The 23,597-nt window shown below is 36.2% G+C and overlaps 1 protein-coding gene across 6 annotated transcripts in view; it reads right to left on the reverse strand.

The window, feature by feature from the left end:
- The window catches only part of COMMD10 (COMM domain containing 10), a 105,213-nt gene that overhangs the window by 66,776 nt on the left and 14,840 nt on the right, over positions 1 to 23,597 (reverse strand). For 5 of the 6 annotated variants that reach the window (XR_013943880.1, XM_080574926.1, XM_080574929.1 and 2 more), the window contains exon 5: positions 19,782 to 19,892. Coding sequence is in view for 5 of the 6 variants with exons in the window: in XM_080574926.1 (XP_080431052.1) it covers positions 19,782 to 19,892 (111 nt within the window). In the remaining variant the exon portion in view is untranslated. Of the gene's footprint in view, positions 1 to 3,026; positions 4,434 to 19,781; positions 19,893 to 23,597 lie in introns of those variants that run through there. The other variant, XM_080574928.1, reaches the window with a different exon arrangement.

Genomic DNA, 23,597 nt, shown 5'->3' on the forward strand with positions numbered 1-23,597 from the left:
AACTGCATTGCTAACTCACAGTTGCCTGTTACTGGCTAGGTTATTGCACTGAAAAGATCTGTCTTGCCTTTGAAAGCGCTGATAGCGGGGAAAAAAGATGTCCAGAACCCTACTTCTCTGCAAAGACTGTGTTACAATAAAAAAAAGGGATAATTTTGCATTTCCAAAAACTTTCTGAAGTCTAATTTAAGAAGCGAATCAATAAAATAGACAAGACCCACATATTAGAAGCAAATGGTAGGACATTCCAGTGCGTGATTTTTTTCCTGTAAATAAAGCATATTTTTTACATGAAGCAAGCGAGGAAATCAACTGTGTTATTATTCCTGCTATGTTCTACAATAACCACAACATATTTTATCACCAGCAAGCACTGCAGGTTAGGATGCAGTTTCATGTGAAATTGAGCAGTAACTTACACTGGTAGAATGCTGCTACTGAAAAAGAAAAAGTGCCCCTGTTTCCAGGCTTAGCCTGACAATAATTATCATAAAATTATATTAAAGAAAAAGATGCTTTCTGTAAGCCTTTTCCACTTATTAAATATATCAGGATAACATTTTACAATCTTCTTTTTGCATCTCTCACTTTATGAAGGGTAAACAAGAATTAGGTCTAATAATTGGCTTGTATGTTTTGGTTTAAAAACCCTTCATATTCTAGCAGGTATAAAACCCAACCATATATACACAAGACCACAGCACCACAGAAATGCATCCACCCACTATTAAGCCTTCCCTAGCAAGCCGTCCAGCTTTTTCCCTCTCATTCACCATTTTCGTTTTAGTGTTGGCAGTGGATGGAAAGGCGCCGAGTGCTTTGCCTACGTCTGGAGGACAAACCCCACCAGCAGCACCCCTCACATCCGGCTCCCTTGGACAGGCACTGTGAACACCCAAGCACCTCAGGATGGCACATCTCAAAGTGCTGTGGACCGTGTGTCCCTCTCCTGGCCTAGCACACCGACAGCAACATCCAGGCCAGCTGCCCGCAGACCTGTTTGCAAAGTTGGTGTGGGCTTGCGACGGACCACGGATCCATGGATGCTCCTGTGCCACCAGTAGCCGAGGCGTATGTGCACCTAAGCACACAGTTTGTCACAGTGAGTTAGAGGGAACACACAATTTCAACATACAATACATTAAAATAAAGTATATTTTCATTTTCTAGTTGTGAACTGGAAGGACAACGCTACACAGATTCCAAATATTCCACAGCACTTCCACAACTTTTTGTGCAGAGCATTACCACTGTATTGAAATTACTATCTAAAGAGAGCACTGCAGAATTACGAGTCAGATCAGCTAACAGATTAGAATACTAATAGGAGGAAGACTATATGTTCAAGATTAAAATAAAAAAAACAACTGAATTTGTCAACAGTTTGAAGGAATATATTGCAGTTGTGGCAAGAAACTGCTATTTTTACTTACAGCAAAAATGGATTATGGCTGCAAGGAATTTATAATTATGTACCTTACTCAAGCACAAAGCAACAAGTTAAAAAAATATGAGTTTCAGACCTTCTTAGGGAAATTATTCATGAAAGCTACCTGTCATGATTACTTAATTTCTGCATGCAGAACACTGTAGATTTTAGAAAGTCATTTGCAGCAAATTAAAGTCATCACGTGAAATGTTGAAGCTTTTCACAGAGATACACTATTAATTGATTTTAAGATATAACCTTCATGTCCCACTGATCAAATTTTACACTGTAGAATGTGGAGACAGATTACAGAGTCAGAGGAAAAAAAATAGAAGAGAGTTTATTTGAAAAGCTCCTCTGCTTCCTGGCCTCAAACAAGCTTAAATGACTTGTATTACTCTCAAAAAAAAAAGTCAATAATCATAAAAAGTGACAAGAGTTCATAATCCAAGTCCCAAACTGTTTGTTTCCTGTTCTGCAAACTCTGCCCAAAGCAAGCACAAATATATGCCCATGTGCTATTTCGATATAAACATGGAACAAAAACAAATTTGCACTCCAGGCACAAAGCTCCCATTGCCTTTCGTCCTTTATTCTGTTCACTGGTTTTATCCTGTTTCAGTACTTCCATTCTCATCAAACAGCTCCTTATTGTGCATGTTTCACATAAACAAGATAATGGCAAGTTACACTAACTACAGCAATACCTGTTAATGCTTGACACAGGGTCCAAGCCTGCCAGGTTATGAACAACTCATTATTTTCCATTTTCTAGTAGAGACTGAGTAATTTTAATGGGAATCAATTTCATTGAAAGACTGATGTGCAATACTATAGCACTTTTGTACATCCCCAGTTAAGTAGCATTGCTAATGAAAATTCAGTTGGACGGTTTAACACAATACCCAGAATGGAAAATGTGACAAACCATCTAGAATCATCTGTTTTTCAGAAAGAGCTGAAACAAATTAGGAGCCTTTCACAAAAGCTAAATGCAATTCTGTTTAGGAATGAGATCTTTTGATTGGCGGATCTAATGTTTCTGTTGCTTTTTTCGTCTAAAAGGGTGGTCCCACCCTTGACTCTTTCTGGACCCCGCACATTCTTGTTCACTTTTCTTGTTTAAACAAAACAGAACAGATTAAATACTGAATTACTCATGACTTTATTCAACTTCGTTTTCAGGAAGAGTCTAGTTACATCTTATTCACTGAAATCTCTCTACCTTGAAACAGGCTTCAGGAGGTCATCCAGCCCAACCATCACCAACCCTTCTGGCTCAAGGCAGAGGTAACTGTGGAAGTCCAACTGTTTTGCTTTAGTAGCTTCCCTGGAAATGTCCGCTTCTGATATCTTATTCAAGGAGAGCTCTGTGTGAAAACTTAAACCTTTTTCAAACTTTCCAACTATAGAACCACATAAACTGTCCATTCCAAATTTAACATAGCCATCAGTGATGTTCTTGGCTTTCTCCCCTGCAACTTGAAAACTTTATTTAAAATATTAATTGAATATATTGAAATCCTTTTGATAATAATCACTATCATCTTAGGCAAGAATCTCTTGAGTTTCAGTTGTGGTTGCCTTAATCATCATATTTCTTTTTATCTTCATAACTTTCTTTTTTTTTTTTTTCTATGTTTCAAGTAACATCCTTTATTGCTGTGATTTCCTTAGCTAGCTACACATAAATTATTAGTTGGGAAAACAAAGTGATAGGCTAATTCCTGCAGCTCAAATTGGGTTTTGCTCCTTAGTCTTTCATTTCCTGCCTCAGTCAATTCCATACATTCCATCCCACTCTTGAATCTGTAACAGAAGCTATTTTGGCAATTTTATCTTATCTGTTACTAATGTGCATAATATCTGCTTTAAATGTGTTCCATATTGATATTTCTGTAATTTCTATTCTTCTCTTTCTCCTACTTGCTGTCTCATAATACATGCTGATTTTGATCAGGTAACTTTCTTATTGGTGTTTCATACCTGATACCTTTTAGCTATACGTACATTACTTACAAATCAAATTCTTTGTACTGCATTCTTCAGTTTATATTTGTACACACACAAAAAGAGATTTTTAAGACAGCTGGAGTTCCATAAGATAAACTTAACATCTGTAAAATTTTATATGCAAAATTCATACATAAAGCTCTTTGAGACTGTGAATTACTTGGAGTGTAGACTATATTATTTTAAGGTTGAGTATATGAATGACACAACTAATAACAGAAAAGGGATCTAATCAAATACACTTCAGACAAACATGTACAAAAAAATAATTAGCAATTTCACGGTTTTTAAATCTGTAGGAATTCCTGAAACACTTAATTCTCTTAATCTCACTGGTTTCATTAACAAGAAATTCAAATTCATCAATCTTAATAAATTCCATGCAAGTCATTTCTCTCTTCTCCTTCTAAGAACAACATGTTCTATGGTATTACTAACAATCTTCCTAACCTTTGTACAATAAGCACTGGTCCTTCTCAAAAGATGCAAGCATACATATAAGAGTCTCACATTCATATGCATATGTAAATGACAATACTAGTCATAAATTGTCTTCTAAGATCTCGGAGAGGACATCCATTTTGGAAAGTATGATTCCAGTGACTATGAAATAGAAGTGTAACAGTTAAGAAAGAGACAGATCACACTTGTATTTTCTCTGGTACATCTCACCTCAAGCTAACAACTCACAAGTACCTGCATACCATAGTTCAGTTCCTTTTGTCAGTGCAATCTTTTGTTGGAAGAAACCAAGATTTCCAGTAAACCTTCAAGAACTTTGATTTTGTTTTGTTTTCTAATTCATTTCATTTATACAGTAAGTGCTATAGCTTCATAAACATTATATTGGCGCAGCTGAAGGAGTGGTGAACTTTATTCCACAGCCTTTCTTCTGCTCACTACATAATCAAAGAATGGTTGAGGTTGGCAGGGACTTGGCAGGGACTTCTGGAGGTCATCTGGTCCAACCCCTCAGATCAAGCAGGGACACCTAGAGCAGATGAAAATACATGCCTGGGGTTTTGATGTATTAAAAGGAAGAATCAATACATTTCTCAACAGGTAACAGGAGGAAGGGTTTGTTGTCCGGTTTTTATTTGTTTGGTAGGTTGGGCACTTTTTTTGTTTTTAATGTTTTTATGATCTCTGTAGTTAGTTCTACTACTTTTGTCTGTGCTTTTAAGGACCCTCAACGACTGTTGACAGAAGTGTTTTGGATTTTTTTTTCATGTAAATAGATATCAAAGTTAAACAACAGTAAGGTTTAGAGTTTATATCAATAACTTCAGGATAAAACCATTTCTAACATTCTGATAAAGATTTTAACAAGAACAGCCAAAGTTCAATGCCTTGCTGTGCTATTGGTCCCTGTTGATGAAGCCTATTCCAAAGGCCAGTTTCCAGCCTTCTTGCGCTCTCCTTCTTTCTGTTTTTTCCTGTTCCTTTCTAAACTGATCTTCAGGCTTCACACAGACAGCAGACAGAGTAACAGAACTGTATGCAAACCAGATTTTACTGTCATTCACACAACTGCAGTACTTCACAATGTCTATATATTTTTTTTTTAAGTTACAAGTTTAAATAGTTTACAAGTTTAAGACAAGTTTAAGTCAATTAAACATGAAAGGAAATTTGCGGAACAAAGCAAGACACTTTTCTAGACAAAGGCTTTCTCCTCAACATATTCCAAATTCAGTGTCCTAAATTCTGTTAAAATGCTAGAATTCTTTAACAAACCCTCCCCAGAAAAACAATCTGCAAAAGGATTTTAATTAAAGAGTTGGATGCAAATCATAAAAAAAAGAGACTCCATGTAACTACATACTACATTTTTTAAAAATGTTATTTCCAAAAAGCCAAAGAATAATTTAATTTTCTCAAGCTGTGAGGTAATATGAAGGTATTAACATATGTTGTACATATACAATAGCAGAAGATCAATTTCTACACCTGTTCTAGACCTGTTGGTGGATCACTACATTATGGATATTGTTTCCAGTGGCAATCCTAACCAGCAGTCTCTGTAATACTCAAACTCTCCTTCCTCTTACAGTACTTTGTGAAAGAATTAAACACGTGCCACTTCCACATCATTCAGAAGACGTGAAATGTTTATTTTTGTTTAGAGACACATATTCAGATAACAGCGTTTTGCTTTTGAGCTGCAAAGCTCTTTTTGCTGTTTTATAAGCTAACTCATGTTTAGATCACAATTTTTATTTCCTTCTTTAGTTAAAAAAAAAGTTATTGCTGAAGCATATTACTATGTTGCTTCAGTAAACAGTGGGAAAAACAGAATGTTGATTCTTTTCAGTTATCTTAAGCCATATTGCTATAAAAAGACAGTAGTGTCTCCTTTATATGTGTTTTGAGTATCTTAAAAATAGTCACATTAACAAAATCATTCAAGCTACTTCAACAAATTCAAAACTATCTCAGGTTGGATTGGAATATTTTGAAAACAAGCCATATTTTAAATGGGGGAAAGGGTTCAGAATGAGTAAAAACACATTTTTATTTACAACCAAATTCCTTGTTATGGTACTTAAGTTGTAATACTGTACATCTCATGCTTAGTGCTGACAAATGTCTTTCATCAGTTTATCCATCCAGAACAGATTTGCTAAATACTTTTTTTTTTTTTTAAATCTTAAGGTTTTTTTGGTTTGTTTTTGTTAAATCCTTCTTCTGCCTTCCTATTTCCATACATCTTTGAAGTATATACTGTTGGTCTGTGGCTCACCTTCAATCACATTCCCTCAGTGTCAGGGTCTTCTCTTCAAAAAGCAGAAAAAACAAGTGCACTCTGTTTTAGACAGATGTCACATGCCTGAATCTTAAAGTCAAGGATGGCTCCAAGTTCTTTGTGACTCCCTCAAGGCCATAAGAGAGTACAATTGTGGTTTAAAATGGTAATGTGAATTTTAAAGCAACTCCACTAAATAGTATATATGTATATATATTATATATATCAAATTATGCTATAGGTGAATTTTCAAGAACTTTTCAAAATGACCTTTTCTGATACCAGGTTGAGAACAAAGCACTACATCATGTGTCATAGCACTTCTCATAGTGCACTGCCTTCCTGCATGTTAATCATTCTCAGCCACACCAAAAAAAAATCTCTACTGGTTCAACTCAACTTCTGCTATAGCTCTCAGTGCATAACTCTTCACTGCTCCTCTGCTGATGCTAATTGCACTTACTGCTCCCACCCCTCCATATTTGTTTCATGCACTTATGCTCTTTGTTATACCATTTTCCATAAAACATCATTGTACAGGCTTAAATGAGTTTGCCTGGCTACACTACCTTGGCAAGGTCAGTGCATTCCAGCAGGGAATCTCCTTTGGCCACAGCTGCTGCAGCAAAGCAGTTCTCCTGAAAAGGTTTAGTGTTTAATGTATTCTGCCTGTATAGTGTCTCAAATAAACATGGATTTGGAAAGAAATCAAATAGCACCAGTTTCAATACTAAAACCTGACTATTCTAGAACTCATCATACTATACAAGCCAGCTTGGTTCTCATCAGACAGTCTGTTTCTGTAAACCTGGCACACATTTAGAAAAAGCATACAAAAAGTCTCACTCAAGAACTTAATAAATGTCAGCCTCCAAAAGTATAAGTGATGGGAATATACTGTCATCCAGAAACTCTGAAACTGTCTAACTGCTCAAACATCTTTCTTGCATATATCATTCCACACTACCCATTTCAAACAGAAGATACCCTACAGCACAAGAAGCCTGAAAAAAAAAGAAAAATAATCCAATAAAGTATTCTAACGATATATTATTTAATCAACTATTGTTCAAAAAGAAAAGAACAGAAGTGACAATGAAAAAATAATGATACTACTTATATGAAGGAAGCGTTTGAAAATGTGAATTAGAACTTCTTAGACAGAACCAACCCCAGGAATTCTGTCTCGCTTTGATGATGGCTCTGCTGTCTGAGGATTTTCAAAGATATTTTGGAATCTGTAGGATGTCTTTGATAGGAACACTATGTGCTTGTTTCTGTGAAGATGGGGTGACAGAAAGGAAGAAGGGAGATGTAATGGGAACATGAAGAGGCAAAGTGATCTAGAAATGAGAATAATAGAAAACAGCTCATGAATTGTTTGCCTGCTGTCACAAGGACTCTTCTGAATCTACAGATGCCTTTCTTCCTGCCTTCGAAGTGCATCTTCCAATGAACCTTCCCCTCCTACGTACTCTACGATCTTCTAGTGTTACACATCTCCTTTCCAGTAAGGACTTCTGATATTTGCATGCAGTATTTGCAATGCTTATGTACTTGTTTTTGAACAAAGACATTTTTTATGTTCAGTTAGGTTTTGACGTTCCTTTGTTTAGGATTCAGAGCAGGGGACAAGGAAGACAACACACATTAGAACTCCTCTGTGCAGCTATAAATTCTATACTCAGTTATATGCTGAAGAAAAAAATCAGGACTGCTAGGTATGAGGACACACACCAGTGGGCAGCCCGCTAATGCACAGCATCAGTGCTCCTCCAGAAAGCTTAAGTTTAGGACTCTCCTATGACAACACAGTGAAGAATACATCTCTCTATCTCATGAAAGAGAGAAGTGCACCTTTTAGTGTTACAGTAGCTACTCAAAGAACTACACAAGGACCAGCTGCCTACAAATCTGGCCCTTGGCAACTTGCTTTTCTCTCAAATCCTGAATCTTGTAACATGACTTATTCCCAAGCATAAGCATCTCCCAGCTCTCTTTATGTCTGTTGGTGCTGGGAAAGAGGACAGAAAAATAACCTAGCTTTTTCAGTCTTCTTTAAAACTTTGCTGCCTGCATCTATGCACAAGAAATAATGCTAAAGCTCTTCAGTCAGCTGTAACTGAAAAACCCAGTGCCTAATCCTGACACTGTTAAGGAAAAAAAGCATTTAGAAACACGACTACAAAGCAATTCTCAAAATATTTTGCTTATGGTCACAGCTGAGAGATTCATCCCCTTACACTGAAACAGCAATAAACTCAATTTAAAAAGCATCACACTGCAATTTTCTTTTCAGTTTGAGCCACTGGTATGGTTCTGTCTCACAAGGTGACTGGACAGCTTAGTTACTCTGATTACATATTTACAAGTTCAAAAATGTTGCTCAAGTATATACACGTATACATATATATATCCCCCCATGTATACATTTCAGCTAGACAATGATGTTTATTGGTTTGGGCTATGTTTTTGTATTGCCCTTTCATTATGACAAGGCTTCAAAATTAATTCTTAGTAACAAGATCTGTCTCATTATGGAAAAAAAAATCCTTTTCCCTTTAAAATCTCTACTACTGCATTGCCAACAAATGTGCATCCCTAGAAATACGTATCTGTTATTTCATTAGTAATGATTTTATGCAATCACACTGAAAAAGATTTGCTCAGAGGCTGTAGGCCATGCTGTGGGTTTTGGTTTTCCTGTAAAAGAGGTCGTATTTCATGTATTTTAACTAGTGAAAAAGGTCACTTGTCATAATAGCTTTTGAAGTTAAGTTAAATGTTCATAGAAAGCCAAAAGGCACAAGTTTAGATGCCACATAGTTCCAGGCACCAGACTCCTCTCATTTGTAAACAACAGGAAACACGATGAGCGAAAATTGCTGTCCTCGCGTATGATCAAGGTGATGACCTACTCCCTTCCACCCAAAGCACGACTGGAAAGGGTGTCACAGCATTGTTACAGACACCTGTGCAATGTCAAAGGCACAGTGTTCATCCTGTTTGACAGCATGTACTGTATATTTATTGCCTCAAGCAGGACAGATGTTAGCAACACGGGAGATGCTCACTTTGTACTCTTTCAAGAATATGTATATTACTTCTCCAGAAAGCCCAATCTGGCAATTTCAAAAGTTTGCACATTGACACTCAGAAAAAAAAAAAAAAAAAAAAAAAGAAAAAGAAAAAAAAAACTAGCAAAAGTAACAGGAAAGTAAACCCAGTGATTTTGCCAAAAGGGAAAATGAAGTGAATTTGTCTGGCAGATGCTGCTCGCCACCCTTTCACTGCCAAATAGCCCTTTCTGATATTGGTGTTCACACAGTTAAGAAGAAAAAATATGCATGTGTGTTGTTCAACAAGACATGACAGTTTGTGTGTAGAAACAGCGGAGAAAGAAGAAAGGTGACCAGAAACCAGAGCATGTGACCCCAGAAAATGGCAAATGCTCTTACACAAATCAGCTATTCTTCTTTGAGCTGCACAGTAAAAATATCATAATAGAATTTGTAATTTCCTAGCCAAAATTAAAGTCTCACATGTGATGCCCTCACTTTTTACTAGTGTAATATAGACACTTTGTTCAAATGCTTAAAACAGTTAACTTTTGTTTTCTGTAGCTAACCCTATGCTTAAAAGGCTGAAAGAAAAATTGTGACAGGGAAATACTGCCAAGCATTCATATTTTAAAGCAGAATCTCACAGTTCCTTAGCTTCAAACTGACCAGAGTACTCAAGGCACTGCACAATTAAAGCCCATGCCTGTACATTTATCAAGACCATTTGCACTCAGAAACCCTGCTGCGGTTCTCCTGGAAGAAAGGAAAACTGCCCCAATCCAAACACTGCCAGTTTGACTGGAAACCTGTAATCTCACTCAACCAATTTCTCTCCCCCTTACAGTGCAGGGGACAGAGTTATGAATGCAGCAGTCAAGAGAAAGCAGGCAGCTACTCTCAGGTGAGTTCGCCTGTTCCCGGGACTTCTCTGGTAGCTCTTTCACGGGTCAGCACACACTTCAGCTGCAGAGGACAGCTCACCTCATGTTCTGCACTCTAGCAACGCACTGCTGACCCTCCAGCCCTGGTTCTGGGATGTTAGTCCTTCTCCATACAAAAATATTAGCTACTCAAATGTAGCTCTACATGTCCATTCCAGAACCCGTAATCTGGTATGGGAGTTAAAGAATTTGTTGGTGAGAGCAGAAAAATTAAAAATGAAGAAACAAATTCTAGATTTGTCATGACAAAATTAAGAAACAAGAGAAGTTAACTTTGCTAAGCATTCCCAGATCTTAAAACCTATTTAAAAAATGTGAATTATCCATCAGATTTTAACCGATTTGGCCCAACTTTCTTTTTACACTTTAGAAACTTTATGAAACAAAGTCGTACTTGTAATTTCATTTATTTTAAACCCTTCTGTCTATTAAGACAGACATCTTATAGCACCTACAGGTGGTCAAAAAGATTTCAAAAGCATGTGATTATACTCAGGCTTGCAGCATACTGCTTACAAATATACACTGAAATCTGTAATTTTAAATGTCAATTGCAGCCTGTGCAAAGCAGACATTATGCACGACCTTAGTGTGAGGACTGTCTTAGAAATATTTAAGTCTTAACTGGATTCGATGTTGAAGCACGCATTATTTTGTCAGGGCACACAGCGTAACTGTTTTCAAGGAAAAACAATTAATATTCAGCTTCAACAGGCAAAAGAAAAAGCTTTACAAATGAAAGAAACAGAATAACTAGGTTAGCCCCAATTGAAGATCAAGCAAGTTGTTTGATACCATCAGGAGAAAAAAAAAAAAAAAAAACTAGAAACTGATTAAAATGATCTATTTGACTTGCATAAAGATACGACAAAGCAAAAGTTACTTAGGCAACATGGCACTCAACAAGCAAACAAATACCCCAAATATTAAGGCACTTATTAAAATGTTCACTTCTTTAATAAGTTGATCCAATTAGCCAATAAAAACCTTCCCTACAACAGTACTTAAAATGGATTGAAAACACTAGATGTTACAAATCAGAAATTAGCTATAGTGGACTTCTATTCTACAAGATTTTTTATGAAGATAATGAAGAGCTATCACAGGAGAATAGTGAGATCAGTGTCTGACTCTAGTTAAAATGCATCAGATTGCAGCTAGGCTTTTCAGAAGCTGCACAGAGAACCAACAGAAGACAGACACGCACAGGCTAAGCGACTACGTCTGTTGTACCTTTCTGCACATTACCCTTCCTCTTAGGATAAGCTGGAAAATCATCTTTCACAAAAACAACAACAGAAATATCACAGTTTCCAAGCTAATCCACCCGCTTACCATTCAAAAGTGAAAAAATACATCAGGACAAAACTGACAAGTATACCTTTCAAAAAAAAAAATCTCAGAAAGGTCAAGATGTATCCATGACATGCTGTAAGAAGACAACAGCTAAGAAGTTTGTGCAGGTATGCTTTTTTGTAAACTGATCAAAGAAGAGGCAGATGAAATACTGGGGAAGACAAGAAAATAAAAACTCCTGCCTGTTTTTCTCTGCAGCTCAAGTTCATTAAAGTCAGTATCATTATTTACTCTGAAGAAATTGGAATACAAAGCTATACAAGTACTGCAGATCTGCTTTCACTGTTTCTTCACATTTATAATTTTGTTTCTTCTTCTTACAATCGAAGAACTTTGTCTAACAGTGCTTGTCACAAGATCCCCAGGCCATATATACCAGTACTTCAGTAAACAGCACTGTTTAACACAAAAATGAAAAGCAGAATATTTTCCTGTAAAGTCTTAAGTATATTTCCTACGCATCTTGCCACAGCTGCCGAAGCAAAATGCAGTGGTGAGAATCAACAGAAGTTAGACATATTTACAGTCAAGTTCTAGTTCACATCTGTAATTAAAACATTCTGTATATATCTAATCTTACTTTTAATTCCCTCATTTTGTATTTTGCTTTTGAGTAAAGCTCCTCCCATATTCAGAGAGTACCTCAAACACTGTACACACTACCAGAAGACAAGGAATTAAAGCGAACGTCTCTTTCATTCCCACCCAGGAAGCACACAGCAAAGCACAGATGTCTCCCAAGCTACCACTACAGTAACGAGAAGCAAGTAGCAAGCAGCTGGTTCTAGGTTTCAGGGCAGTAAAAAAACAGGACTGTCTTGTACAGTCACGATTATTATCTATCTCTTCCAACTAGCTCTGAAGATATCCCTTTCACAGGTGTACCAGCTACAGGAAAATAAAACACTGTTGGCTCTTAAAGATGTGAAGTATTCTGAAGCATCAGCCCAAGGAGAAAACATACATCAAAATATTTTATTTTTTTTAATTAAAAAAAGAAAATCCATGTCTCTCATAAGTTTTCTCCTTTAGAGCCCTTCAAAGGAAAGATAAAGGATTAAGAGACAGCAATACTTTGCATAAGCAAGTCTCTCCAAGTCACAACTGTTGGACAGTAACAAGTTACCATTTTAAACAAGGGAGAACTGAGGAGCATTTCCAGTCATACCCAGAAAACATACAGACACGTTTAGAGGTAGGTTTGGAGAGCGTCCCCAACACTAAATTAAATTAAAAAAATAACCTCCTACTTTCATAAAGAACATATTCTACCTCTTTTCTGCTTGACTAATTGTCAAATAGTACAAGAGACAACTACTCCTACCTGATTTAAATGCCACAAAATGCTACTCATTTAATTTATTAATATCTAAATGCTTTATGACACCCTGAAGTTTATATCTTCTAAACTCATTAGAAATTCTGATTTTTCTACATCTGTACACAGAAGAATTATCTGTTTTTAAACATCCATGTTAGAAAGCTGATGACTTAAGGCTTACATGTCATCTTCCTCTGCCCTCATCTCCCTTCTTGAAGGCAGCAGTTAACATCGCTGTAGCAGGGGACAAGAGTAGAAGGGCCATGTTCATAAGACACAGCCTTGCTGATAGAGAAAGTACAACTCTTATGTTGCCTTACCTTTCTGCCTAAGATGCAGAAGAACCAGACACAGAGGGGTTGACCATTTCTAGATTTGCGAAAGGAAAACAGAGCTTGTTAGCTAAAGTAAAGGGGCACGGGGGATCAATACTGAAAGTACTGCAAAAGCACTGCAAAAGTGCAGAGGAAAATATGGTTATTTCTCAATGCTACAGGCAGACGAGGACAACAATTCATTTGCTACCACTGCATAATTCCTAAGGATAGAAGACAAAAAAAAAACTATTAAAGTTTCCTGAGAATTTGTGATGAAACCCATAAACATTTCTTCTTTATCTGAAAAGACTGAAGGATCAAGTTTATGAAATTAGTTTGAGGCAAATAAAAACAGATTTTGTAAGGAAAAATGTGGCATACACAAATGCATTAAATGAGGAAAGTTTATCAGATCTTTATGTTTTTCAAATGTTCTCAAGGCCTTAAATTTTAGCTTTGCCTGACAATGCAGTGGGTCATGGGGTTTAAACTTGAAGTTAAACATTTCAGCTACTTTTCAACTCCTTACTTGGACTGACAATGGTAAAACTACAACTTACACACAATTCCAGATACTTCTGTATCAAATAAACAAGAGTACCAGTATTAACCATAAGTTGAGTTTTCATGAAGCCTGCAACTAAGTGTCAACAGGGACTGAGTTCTTTCTTTAACTCCATGACACAAAGACACGGGGACTGAGTTGTAAGAGCATTTTAGTGAGAGCAGAGCATGTGCAGAGACTGTAGCCAATTACAGGGTTCCTAAATTCATGTGTTACAGATTTTATTCATAAATTGTGTATATTGCCAGGTGAAACATAAGAATACTGTAAAAATTCCCTGTAAAGGGATCTTTACTATAAGCTGGGTAATTGAATCATATAAGATCACAAATGGAGCCAGATAATTAACTACACTCTGCAGTACAATTGCCAGAGGTGAGCACATACTCCTGGAGTCACACCATCTGGTAGATGGTTTTTAAGTAAAATGTCAAACTACCCACAGTTTACAGGACATGGGTTACTCAGCCTCCCATTTCTATGCTGGTAAGAAAACAAAAGCCTTCTCAGCATCTTGACAATTCTGGACTGCATCTTCAGTTTTTCCTTCTAATTAAATGGATTTAATCAAGGATAATAGATAGATAGATCAGAAGCAGAGTCTAATGCAAGAATTGCTGTGCATGGCAAGTCTGGAATATCTGTCTCTAAGGGCTGAACAAAGAAATTTCTAACAGCTTTCTGCAGCAATGTGACAGCCTGGAAGCAAATTATAAATTTCAAGCTCATTTTTCTGAGCTGTTCCACATGCTAAAGATTATACAGCCATTATTACTACAGCTCCTACAAATATGAAGACTTTTCCTGGTATTCTGAACCTTGTCTTAGGGAAGTTTCTGCTTTCTTATCAGCAGTACTATTTATTAGATTTCAATTCTCAGAACAAAATTGGTTTCATACTCTACCTTGCCAAAAGCAGCAATCTCACTTGTACACAGGAGTTCAGAAGACCATCCAGGCCCCCAGTTACCTCCTCTGAATTGGAATGAAAATAACTTTTTCACTTAATGTCATTCGTAAACATTTTTGCATTTGTTCGATGGCCTGTCACGCTTACATTTTGGCAATTGCTGGAGACTTACAAATCTGCTTGATGTGAACACTCAACTCGATTCAAGTATGTACATGTAAGCTTCTCTGTTTTCTGAGAAAGAAAAGGGTGATGTCCCCATCAGAGGAGAAAACGGCTGAGAAGTGGTCAATCAACATGAGAAGCAATTTACAATTATTTAGTGTTTCCATCCCACTGTTCCATCAACATCACCGAGTCTTTTAATTGCCCTCTTTTTTCCAGACACTACAGACACAAATTACTCTATTTTGAAAATAAATAAATAAATGAAGCACCTAAATGCATGACCCCAAAAGCAGAGGACTGAGAAGGCAAATGAAGGGGATACATCAACGTGTAGATGCTCAGTGCTGCCACATCCTCCCTCTGAGCAAAAACACACCAAGACCATCCACCAAATCCCACTGTTACACCACTCTGCAAACATGACTCCATTTCAGAATGAAAAAAAGGGCTAAACTGAGGGGGAACTGGAAGCACCACCATACTTCCTTAGATATCCTTAGATAATATGGAGTGCAGGTCCTGCCCGTGTACTGCACAGGCTCCACAGAATCCTGAAATGATTGATTTATCTAATTCGACTAGAAGAAAAGCTTTTGTTTTCCACCTACTCTGCTTTGCTGTTAAAGATGGGGAAAACATTCACAACAACTAACTTAGAAAGCTGAGTGGCATGCTTTCTGAAGTAAACAGAGCAATCCATCTAAGACTGAGATTCATTCACAACCCTGAATGTGTAGAAAGTCTGTTAAAACTAGGAGTAGAAAAAATAATAAACTGTATCCTCTGTAGAATGATGAATATGTATTATGATCTCAGTTTCAAATGCATGCTCTACTTTGACATTGAACAAACAGCTGCACAAGAAATAATTTGAAATATTTCCATTGTTATTTTCTCCTCTTAAAGCATCTAGAGATTCAAGGGAAATTAATTAAAATTAAATAAAATTAAATTATTACAGTAACATTTTAATATCACCTACCTCCTGTCACAAGTATTACATTAGTAGTAGGTTAAATAAACCAGCCCTTTTATAACTTTTATAAATTTACTTGTATTACATTGACAGACAAAATCCTAGAACAAAATTCTTCAAATACAAGTATAAAGAAGAAACAAAATAAACAGACTAATGAACTCTAAGTAGGAATCCTATTCACAGGATTCTCACTCACTTGAGAAAAAAAAATAATCACTCCCTCAAAAAAAGGCCATCAAGAAGTCCTTAGCAGTTTAAAAAGAAAATTGTATGTGAAATAAAGGAGAGAGAGAGAAAAAAAAAACAAACAATACCTACAATACCTTGCACAGGAAAAAAAATAACTAAATTAGAGAACTTAATGAAATCCTTAGAATGACTTCACAAAAATGTTGCATAACTATTGAGAGACAATTCTGGGCAATAATAGTTAATTTATCTTGACGATTTTCAAGCATAAATGCTGACTGTAGATTATGTACAAAAAATACACAATACTAAATATCTTCTTTGTTAAAGTGTCTTACTGAATCTTGCTAGCAAAGAAGCACAGCAGAAATTCTAAGAACACAGTCTTACTTCTCACATTCCTCTGGTGAGATGTTCAGCACAGATGATGTGACATTTCTGAAGCCCACAGACCTTTTCAACAACCTCCACTACAAACGATTTTTTGTGTATGGCTCCTGTGGTTATGGAGAATTATCCCAGTTGTTTAGAAAGCTCTTTTCAAAATAGCCTAAGGAACTACTGTTATTAACAGTGGGAAAGAACGTGCAAGTGTATGCCTATATGGATAATTATTAAATAAACTACTGAAGGAAACAGAGATATTAAATATACACAGCACTTACATTATAGGATCAGTCTTTGTTTGCAAATCAGCATTATAATTGGCACACATTATCAGGATTATTAATTTGTACTCCCTCTACTGGCTAACTCACTCTATAGATAAAAAATAATACTACTAGGTCTGTAAAAAGTCCCCAAACTGTTGTTGCAACTGATCAACACAACAAACTTGAAAACAAATTATACTGTTAAAGACAGTATCCATACACATCTGACATCAATACACATCGGTTTGTAAATGGTTCTTTCTAAATGTTTCCTCAGGTTGTTAAACTGTCAGAATGGAAGCAAAAGGAGCTTGCAGTTCAAAAAGATGTTTCTTAGCATATTAGCTTGTTTAGCTTGTCTACTTCACAGAAATTTCATTTCGCTCAGACTGAGAAATGCAATTAAACATTTTAAATTCTGAATCATTGTAATAAGAGCTGTTAATTGGATTTTTAATTGAAACCTTTTTTTCCCCGTCCTCATACAAAACCCCATCAGCCACCAAGTTGCAAAGCAGCTTAGAACCACAGACCTTGATCTGGGAAGCAGCATTTGGCAGACCACCTGGCCCAAACCCTGTTCTGCAGCAGGGCTAGCTCCACAATTAGGTCAGATCCCTCAAAGCATTCTCCAGTTGACTCCTGCACATCGCCAATGCTGACAGCCCTGCAGCCCCTCTGGGTAACTCATTACAGAGGTTAACCACCCTCACAGTGAAAAGCTTTTCACAACATATGTAAAATACCTGTTAGATCCAAACCTAATTCAAAGTCTGGATTATAAACATACCGCAAAATTTAACAAACAAGAAGTAGTCACCAAAAATCATGTGATCTGATCGCAATTACTACTAATCACAAGCAGAATATTTCCCAGACAATGCAAACTTAATAGCTTAAATCTCCTGACAAAAAAATACAGAGCACCTTGCTTTTGAATTTTGAAGGTATAATACCTACACTACTCTGCATTTCATATGAAGCTGACAAAATACTCTATGTATATATCTCAAATAGTGGATCCTCTTAACTCATTTTAGTTCATGAAGCAGAAGTATCTTTCATATATCCAGGTTTTTCTGACCACCTCTGATAGAGAAGTAATTTAAGTAGTAATTTTAAATGTCAGCTTCTGAGAAAAAAATGTTTAAATTGGTCCTTAATTGTAGTGACTTGTAGTAAACATTAATGTTTTAGTACAAATTACTTTCAGTTAGTGAAAGTGGAAATAATGGCAAATTTCATTTACCTTGCTCAGTACATTTTTTAATAATAGGCTCTAGTTATGTAGATGGACAAGACAAACTTCTGTTGTTTACTGATTAGAAATGTAAACACTTAGTGCTTCCCACAACTGCTGACTTCAGAATTGATTCTGAATATTACCTCAAAAAAGCAGAGATAGCGATGTGTGACAAAGAGCACTACTGTCCCCTAGTGAGCAAACCACAAAAGCTCTCCTATAACAGCATTTTGCTGTTTTTCTTGAAAAAAAATCAGTAGTTCCCTCCACAAGCTATTTCGGAAAAAAAAAAGAGAAAAAACAAAAAGGAAGACAAAAAGAAAATAAACAAAAATTAAAAAGGTTTAGTGACAAATGAAGACAGCTAATCATTACGAACACATGCACTAAACTCATGCCAGATTTCTGTGCAAAAGCCACATACGTAAGTCAGGGGAGAAAAAAAAGAGAAGTACCACCTAGTATTTAGGATTTTCAGGTAATTTAATACTTGCTCTACAAAAACATCACGATGACGCAAAATATTGCACAAAAACTAATTATCTTCGATCTTTCCAGTCAGTTTATGGGGAAGTATTATCCAATCTCAAACCGATTCTTTACTAAGATGTAATAATAATCATTCAATTAAAAAATTATTATAATAATACTAATAATAATATTCAGACAAACCTGAACTTTTAAATTTTAGTGTCTGAAATGTGAACACATCGGTATGTTTTTCTTGTTTCTAGGCTTGTAACTATTGCAAATTAATTCTTATAGGGATATTCAACTATATTCACAAAAATCAAGAGGAAACAATCAAAAAAATCCACTTGCTGAATTCTGTTCGCAAAGAAAATAGGCAAACTTTCTTTGTCACGTGAAAACATCCTGTTTTTCTCATGTTTTCTTATAATTATTCTGTCATAGATTTGAATCTGTATGCAGTGCTGTTCAATGCAGTTTGGCATAAAATATCTGGTTTCTCTATTTACCTTTCGATAATATAGATAGCAGTGAACTGCTTAAAAAATATAACTCCGCTGCAGGTGTTCGTGAGAAGCATAAACATAAGCCGTGTATTCTTTTATTCTACCACATATCAGAAACTCCACTTGTATTAGTAAGATGCAAATTAAATGCAACACAAAAGCAGAACTGAGTTCTGATTCTTCCCCTCAAACGTTATATTGACTCCTTCATTGCTAAACAGTCTGACAGGTATCACAGCAGCAAAGACTCCAATTTACATTAGCGAGATAAGGTAAACAAACATTTATGTGCTTAACTTAGAACATGCTAACTAACCTAAGACACAGCTTTCATGAATCAAAATGACCTTCATTTGTGTGTTTTGACACTGAAGCACCATCAGTCAATAAAAACCTTGAATATAAGGTTTTACCTTAAAATCTCCAAATATTGGCTTTCTGTGGCTTTGCAGTGTATTCATACAGATGCATCATTAGCACAGAAAGGCTGCAAGTGACGAGTAATATATTATGTAACTACAAATGTGGTAGAAGGCAGAAAGGAACTAGGCATCGTAAGTCTAAGTACCAATCACAAGTTAAATGCTAAAAATAAAATATATACATAAAGACATTTTATAGACCCCAAATAGCCATATTTCCTGATATTTCTCCATTACATCATAGCCCGGAGCTGATTAACACAGCTGTCAGCTCCACAATCTACTTAGTATATAAAGTATATACCATTACATCAGTACTTCACAATTCCAATTGCTTAGTCATTTAATAATGTAGTTTTACAAAATATAAATATGAAAAACACTGGTGAGAGACTAATGATGATCAATAGTTCCAACTGGTGCATCAAATCTTCAAACATAAGACCATTACCACAATTTATTCCAACTCTGCCAAGTACATTTTTCTTACCTTTGAATCTTCATTGCTAACACCCAGCTCTAGCACAGCTTGAGGAGATTTCAGCTTTGCTTGCATGGACTCAGCCATTTGAAGATTAAGCTGCCATCCAATTGTTTCGAGCTATAAAACACAAATTTAGATTACAATCAGATAGTGTAGATACGCTGGGGAGGTCAACTTTCAGTATCTATGAATGGCCTGTCAGCTAACACAATGCTGTGCTCCACAAATGTTAACCATTCTTATACAATGCATATCCTGCAAATTCTCCTGGACTCCAAGACAGATTTGCTTCTAACTCTTGCCAAATTTATTATCAGTTCAAACTGCCTGTGACCATCAAAAATAAACGTAACTTGTGCTTGGAATTAATCTGTAAGACAAAATTAAATATCGAAACTAGGTTGGATTCCTCCTTCTTGCAAAAATTGATTAAAGTAGAGGATTCTATTTTTACCCTATTTATTTTAGGAAATAAATAAATAAATAACCGGTAAATGTTAATCTACCTAAAAATTGTAATTTCTTAACCAACAGATCTACTTGTGTATTCTACCATATATAGATGTTTACAACAAAAATACTTCTGGCTTGCTTTTTAAAAAGTTACTACTGAAAAGCCAAAAACTAGTTAAGTATGTGTGCTAAAGAACTCTTAATGCATTTCAAAAAGTATTAAAAATACATTTCAAACTGCTTTTGAATCATTAATCTAAAATGATATTCAAACACTATCAAGCTATACCTCACAGAAAAACAAAGCACGTAAGAACAGAACTACAGGCCTTTCAAGAAATAACCTACCTAGCCTTCCTGAATAAAGTAGAAATATAAAGTCTCACCATCTGGCAAGTTAATCTCCATACAAGTGTTTTTCAGTCTACTCTTCCCCCTCTGCTAGTAAATATTGTGGCTGACTGAGTAAAAATGCAAGCTTGCCATGTCTCAGTTAATCTCTTCCCAGTCCAACACTTCAGCTAAAGTCAACAGCATAAAGCCACCCCAGAGGCACTGCAGAGGGAACACAACAGAGAAGCCAATACATGTCCTGTTCTCCTGCAGTGACAGTAATCTCTAGGTGAAAGATGGGACAGGGAGTGGATGGTGAAAGCATCTTTCATGGGAACGGCCCAAAGACAGAACATCCCAAACTTACTGTAACTATACCACTTATATTTCCACCATTGTGCATTGCCTATTCAGCCTTCATTCTGTGGTTAAAAAATAATAATAATAATTTAATCAAGGAAAACCATGCTTGTAACACATACAGGCATAGTTAAAACGCTGTAAATCTGGTCTAGGCCATTTTGTGGTAGGTGGAGCTTTAGTAACTATACTTACAGCCTATGAAGTAATGATTCTTTACAAGATAAACTTTATAAATCCTAAAAGCAGATTAGTTTTCTATCCCAATTTTCTGTTTTGATTTCTTCCGACCTTCTATTGGTTGAACAAAATAATAAAGGCACTACCCATCCCACTCAAAAGTACAGCTCAATCCAAAAGCATGGTTATATCTGAGGAAGTGCTTATGTCAGTCATACAAAGCACTGACAAATACACAAGGACCCTGAGCTAGCCAGCATTTGGAATTTTCCTAAATATACCAGGAAATTATGCTAGAACAACAGAGATGGAAAACCTTTTTCTCACCACAAAGTTCAACGAAGTAAATAAAGAAATTACCTCTGGTTCTCTCTGGAACAAAAAGACCTCAGCATCTTGCCTTACTCTAAGTTTTAGTATCAAGTGGAAGGAAAAATTCAGTTCAGGAACCCTATCAATATTGATAACGGTTAACAGAGAAGGACACAAATGAACTATGGGAGCAGTTCAAAGCAGGCAACAGGAAAAAATACCAGCTATTTTGATAAAACACCTGCATCCATCAAACCACTACGGCCAAGCATGGAGAGAGTGAGCAAGCTCTGGAATGTGATAGCTAGTCACTGAAGTTCAAGCCTAGCATTCCACTATTTAGAAAGGACTTTATATCACTTACTTAAACACTTTATTATGGTAATACAGAAACCAAGGCTTAGAGAGGCAAGCAGCTTATCCAGGATTATAAAACATTGCCACTAGAGACAAGGACAATATCCTAGGAAGACTGATTTTTAAGACTTTTTTTAAAGCTGTTAAACAGTGTACTATATGTAGCATGAAAAACAAGCCATCAGTAGTAAGGAAATTCAAATTTATGTCTTCCATTTCACTTTTAATACACATCTATCAAGGAATATTGTAGAAGGCTCAGAACAAACACAAGATATGTGGCAGCATTGTGGTAGGAGCTCATAGCTGTATAGCAGCAGTAGCTCTTTTTTCATTATTGCTTTACCTTAAAATTACATTTTTTACATGTTCCATGTGTCTTTTCTGTTCTAAATATAGTTGTAGGAGAATGAGTTTTGATTAATGGATAGCATGCTGCCTAAGGCTTCAAAATAGTCTGCCTATTTATGTTCTTGAAAGAAAAACAGAACATGTATTTGGCTGTGGTCATGTTTACAGACATTCAACATCCTGAAATATCAATTAACCTTTTGAGAGTGGTGACATGTTGCTGCATGGTATTTGTGTCAAGGCACAGCGTTTGGAAGACATGAGGTGGTAAATATTTTAGGGCCAACTTCTTCAAAAGGTTAAAGGACTGTAAATTATTTTCACTTCTAACACGACACTTGCTACAGAAAATAAAACATTGGAAGAGACTATATAGTACCAGAACCTTTGATAACATCGACACTTATGTTATGTGAGAAGCATTTATTGGAAGGGAAGTACTTCTCCAGAACTAGCATGAAAATAAAGCTACGGTTCTCATTACTGCAGTCCTTTAGCTTCTTTTTACATTTTCTTATCAGCAGTTTGGATATATTCAAGCTACCTTGCCACTGCAACAATAAACACTGTTGAAAAGGTACTGTTTATCTCTGTAGGTTTTCATTGACACTTATTTAAGCTTAGGGTTACGTTTAGAAAACAAAAAACAGGTGCAGGCTGGAAAACAAGGAAAGGAAAAAATGTAGATAGTAAATAAAACCAATAGTAAACACATATGAAAGTCCTTCATATCTGCTCTATGAACCCTACTGCAAATCATTCAGAGCAACAAAAACATGAGGCTGCCTCCATATCCATTTTGTTCTGCCTGGGCTTCTGAACCTACGCACAACTCTCTTCCTTCCAGTGCCCAGTAGCCCCCAAAAAAGATGTTACACTGCTAAATAAACTGTGCACTCCCTACAAACATATCACTTCTCTGTGGCCATCTATACCTGCCCTGGAGGCAGATTCACACCAGCAAGCCATCAGTTCTCCTAATACAAGAGGATCTGATCTTTTCAGAGCTTCCCTGATGCTAACTTTAATACGATCTCCAGCCAAAAGATAATTTTGCAAAGCCAAGAAAAACATCAACAGAATCCGCCATTTCCCTCATCACTTAAGGCCCTTTATGTCTTTACATACTATTATTACTCTCCCACATATTTTCACCACATTTGCCCACTTTCACTTTTGACTGCCCACATACATTACGGCAAGTTAAAATGAAAACAAGGAGAAATTCAAGTAATCAGATAAATGACATGTTTCTACACATTATCAAAAATGAAAATACTTTTCCTTTCTCAATGATGAAAGGATATTTATCTTATACTACTTAATGAGAAAACAAGTTAAGTGTTCTCTGGCAAAAGATTTTAGGCTAAGAACATCAGGGACAAAACAACCATCTTAACTATACACGAACCAGTCTATCAGAGTTAATGGCTTTGAGAGCAAGGGCAGGCTGGATGTCCAGAAGAGGCATGCTGT

Source organism: Anser brachyrhynchus, assembly GCF_964034855.1.
Source record: "Anser brachyrhynchus genome assembly, chromosome: Z".
NCBI lineage: Eukaryota > Metazoa > Chordata > Aves > Anseriformes > Anatidae > Anser > Anser brachyrhynchus.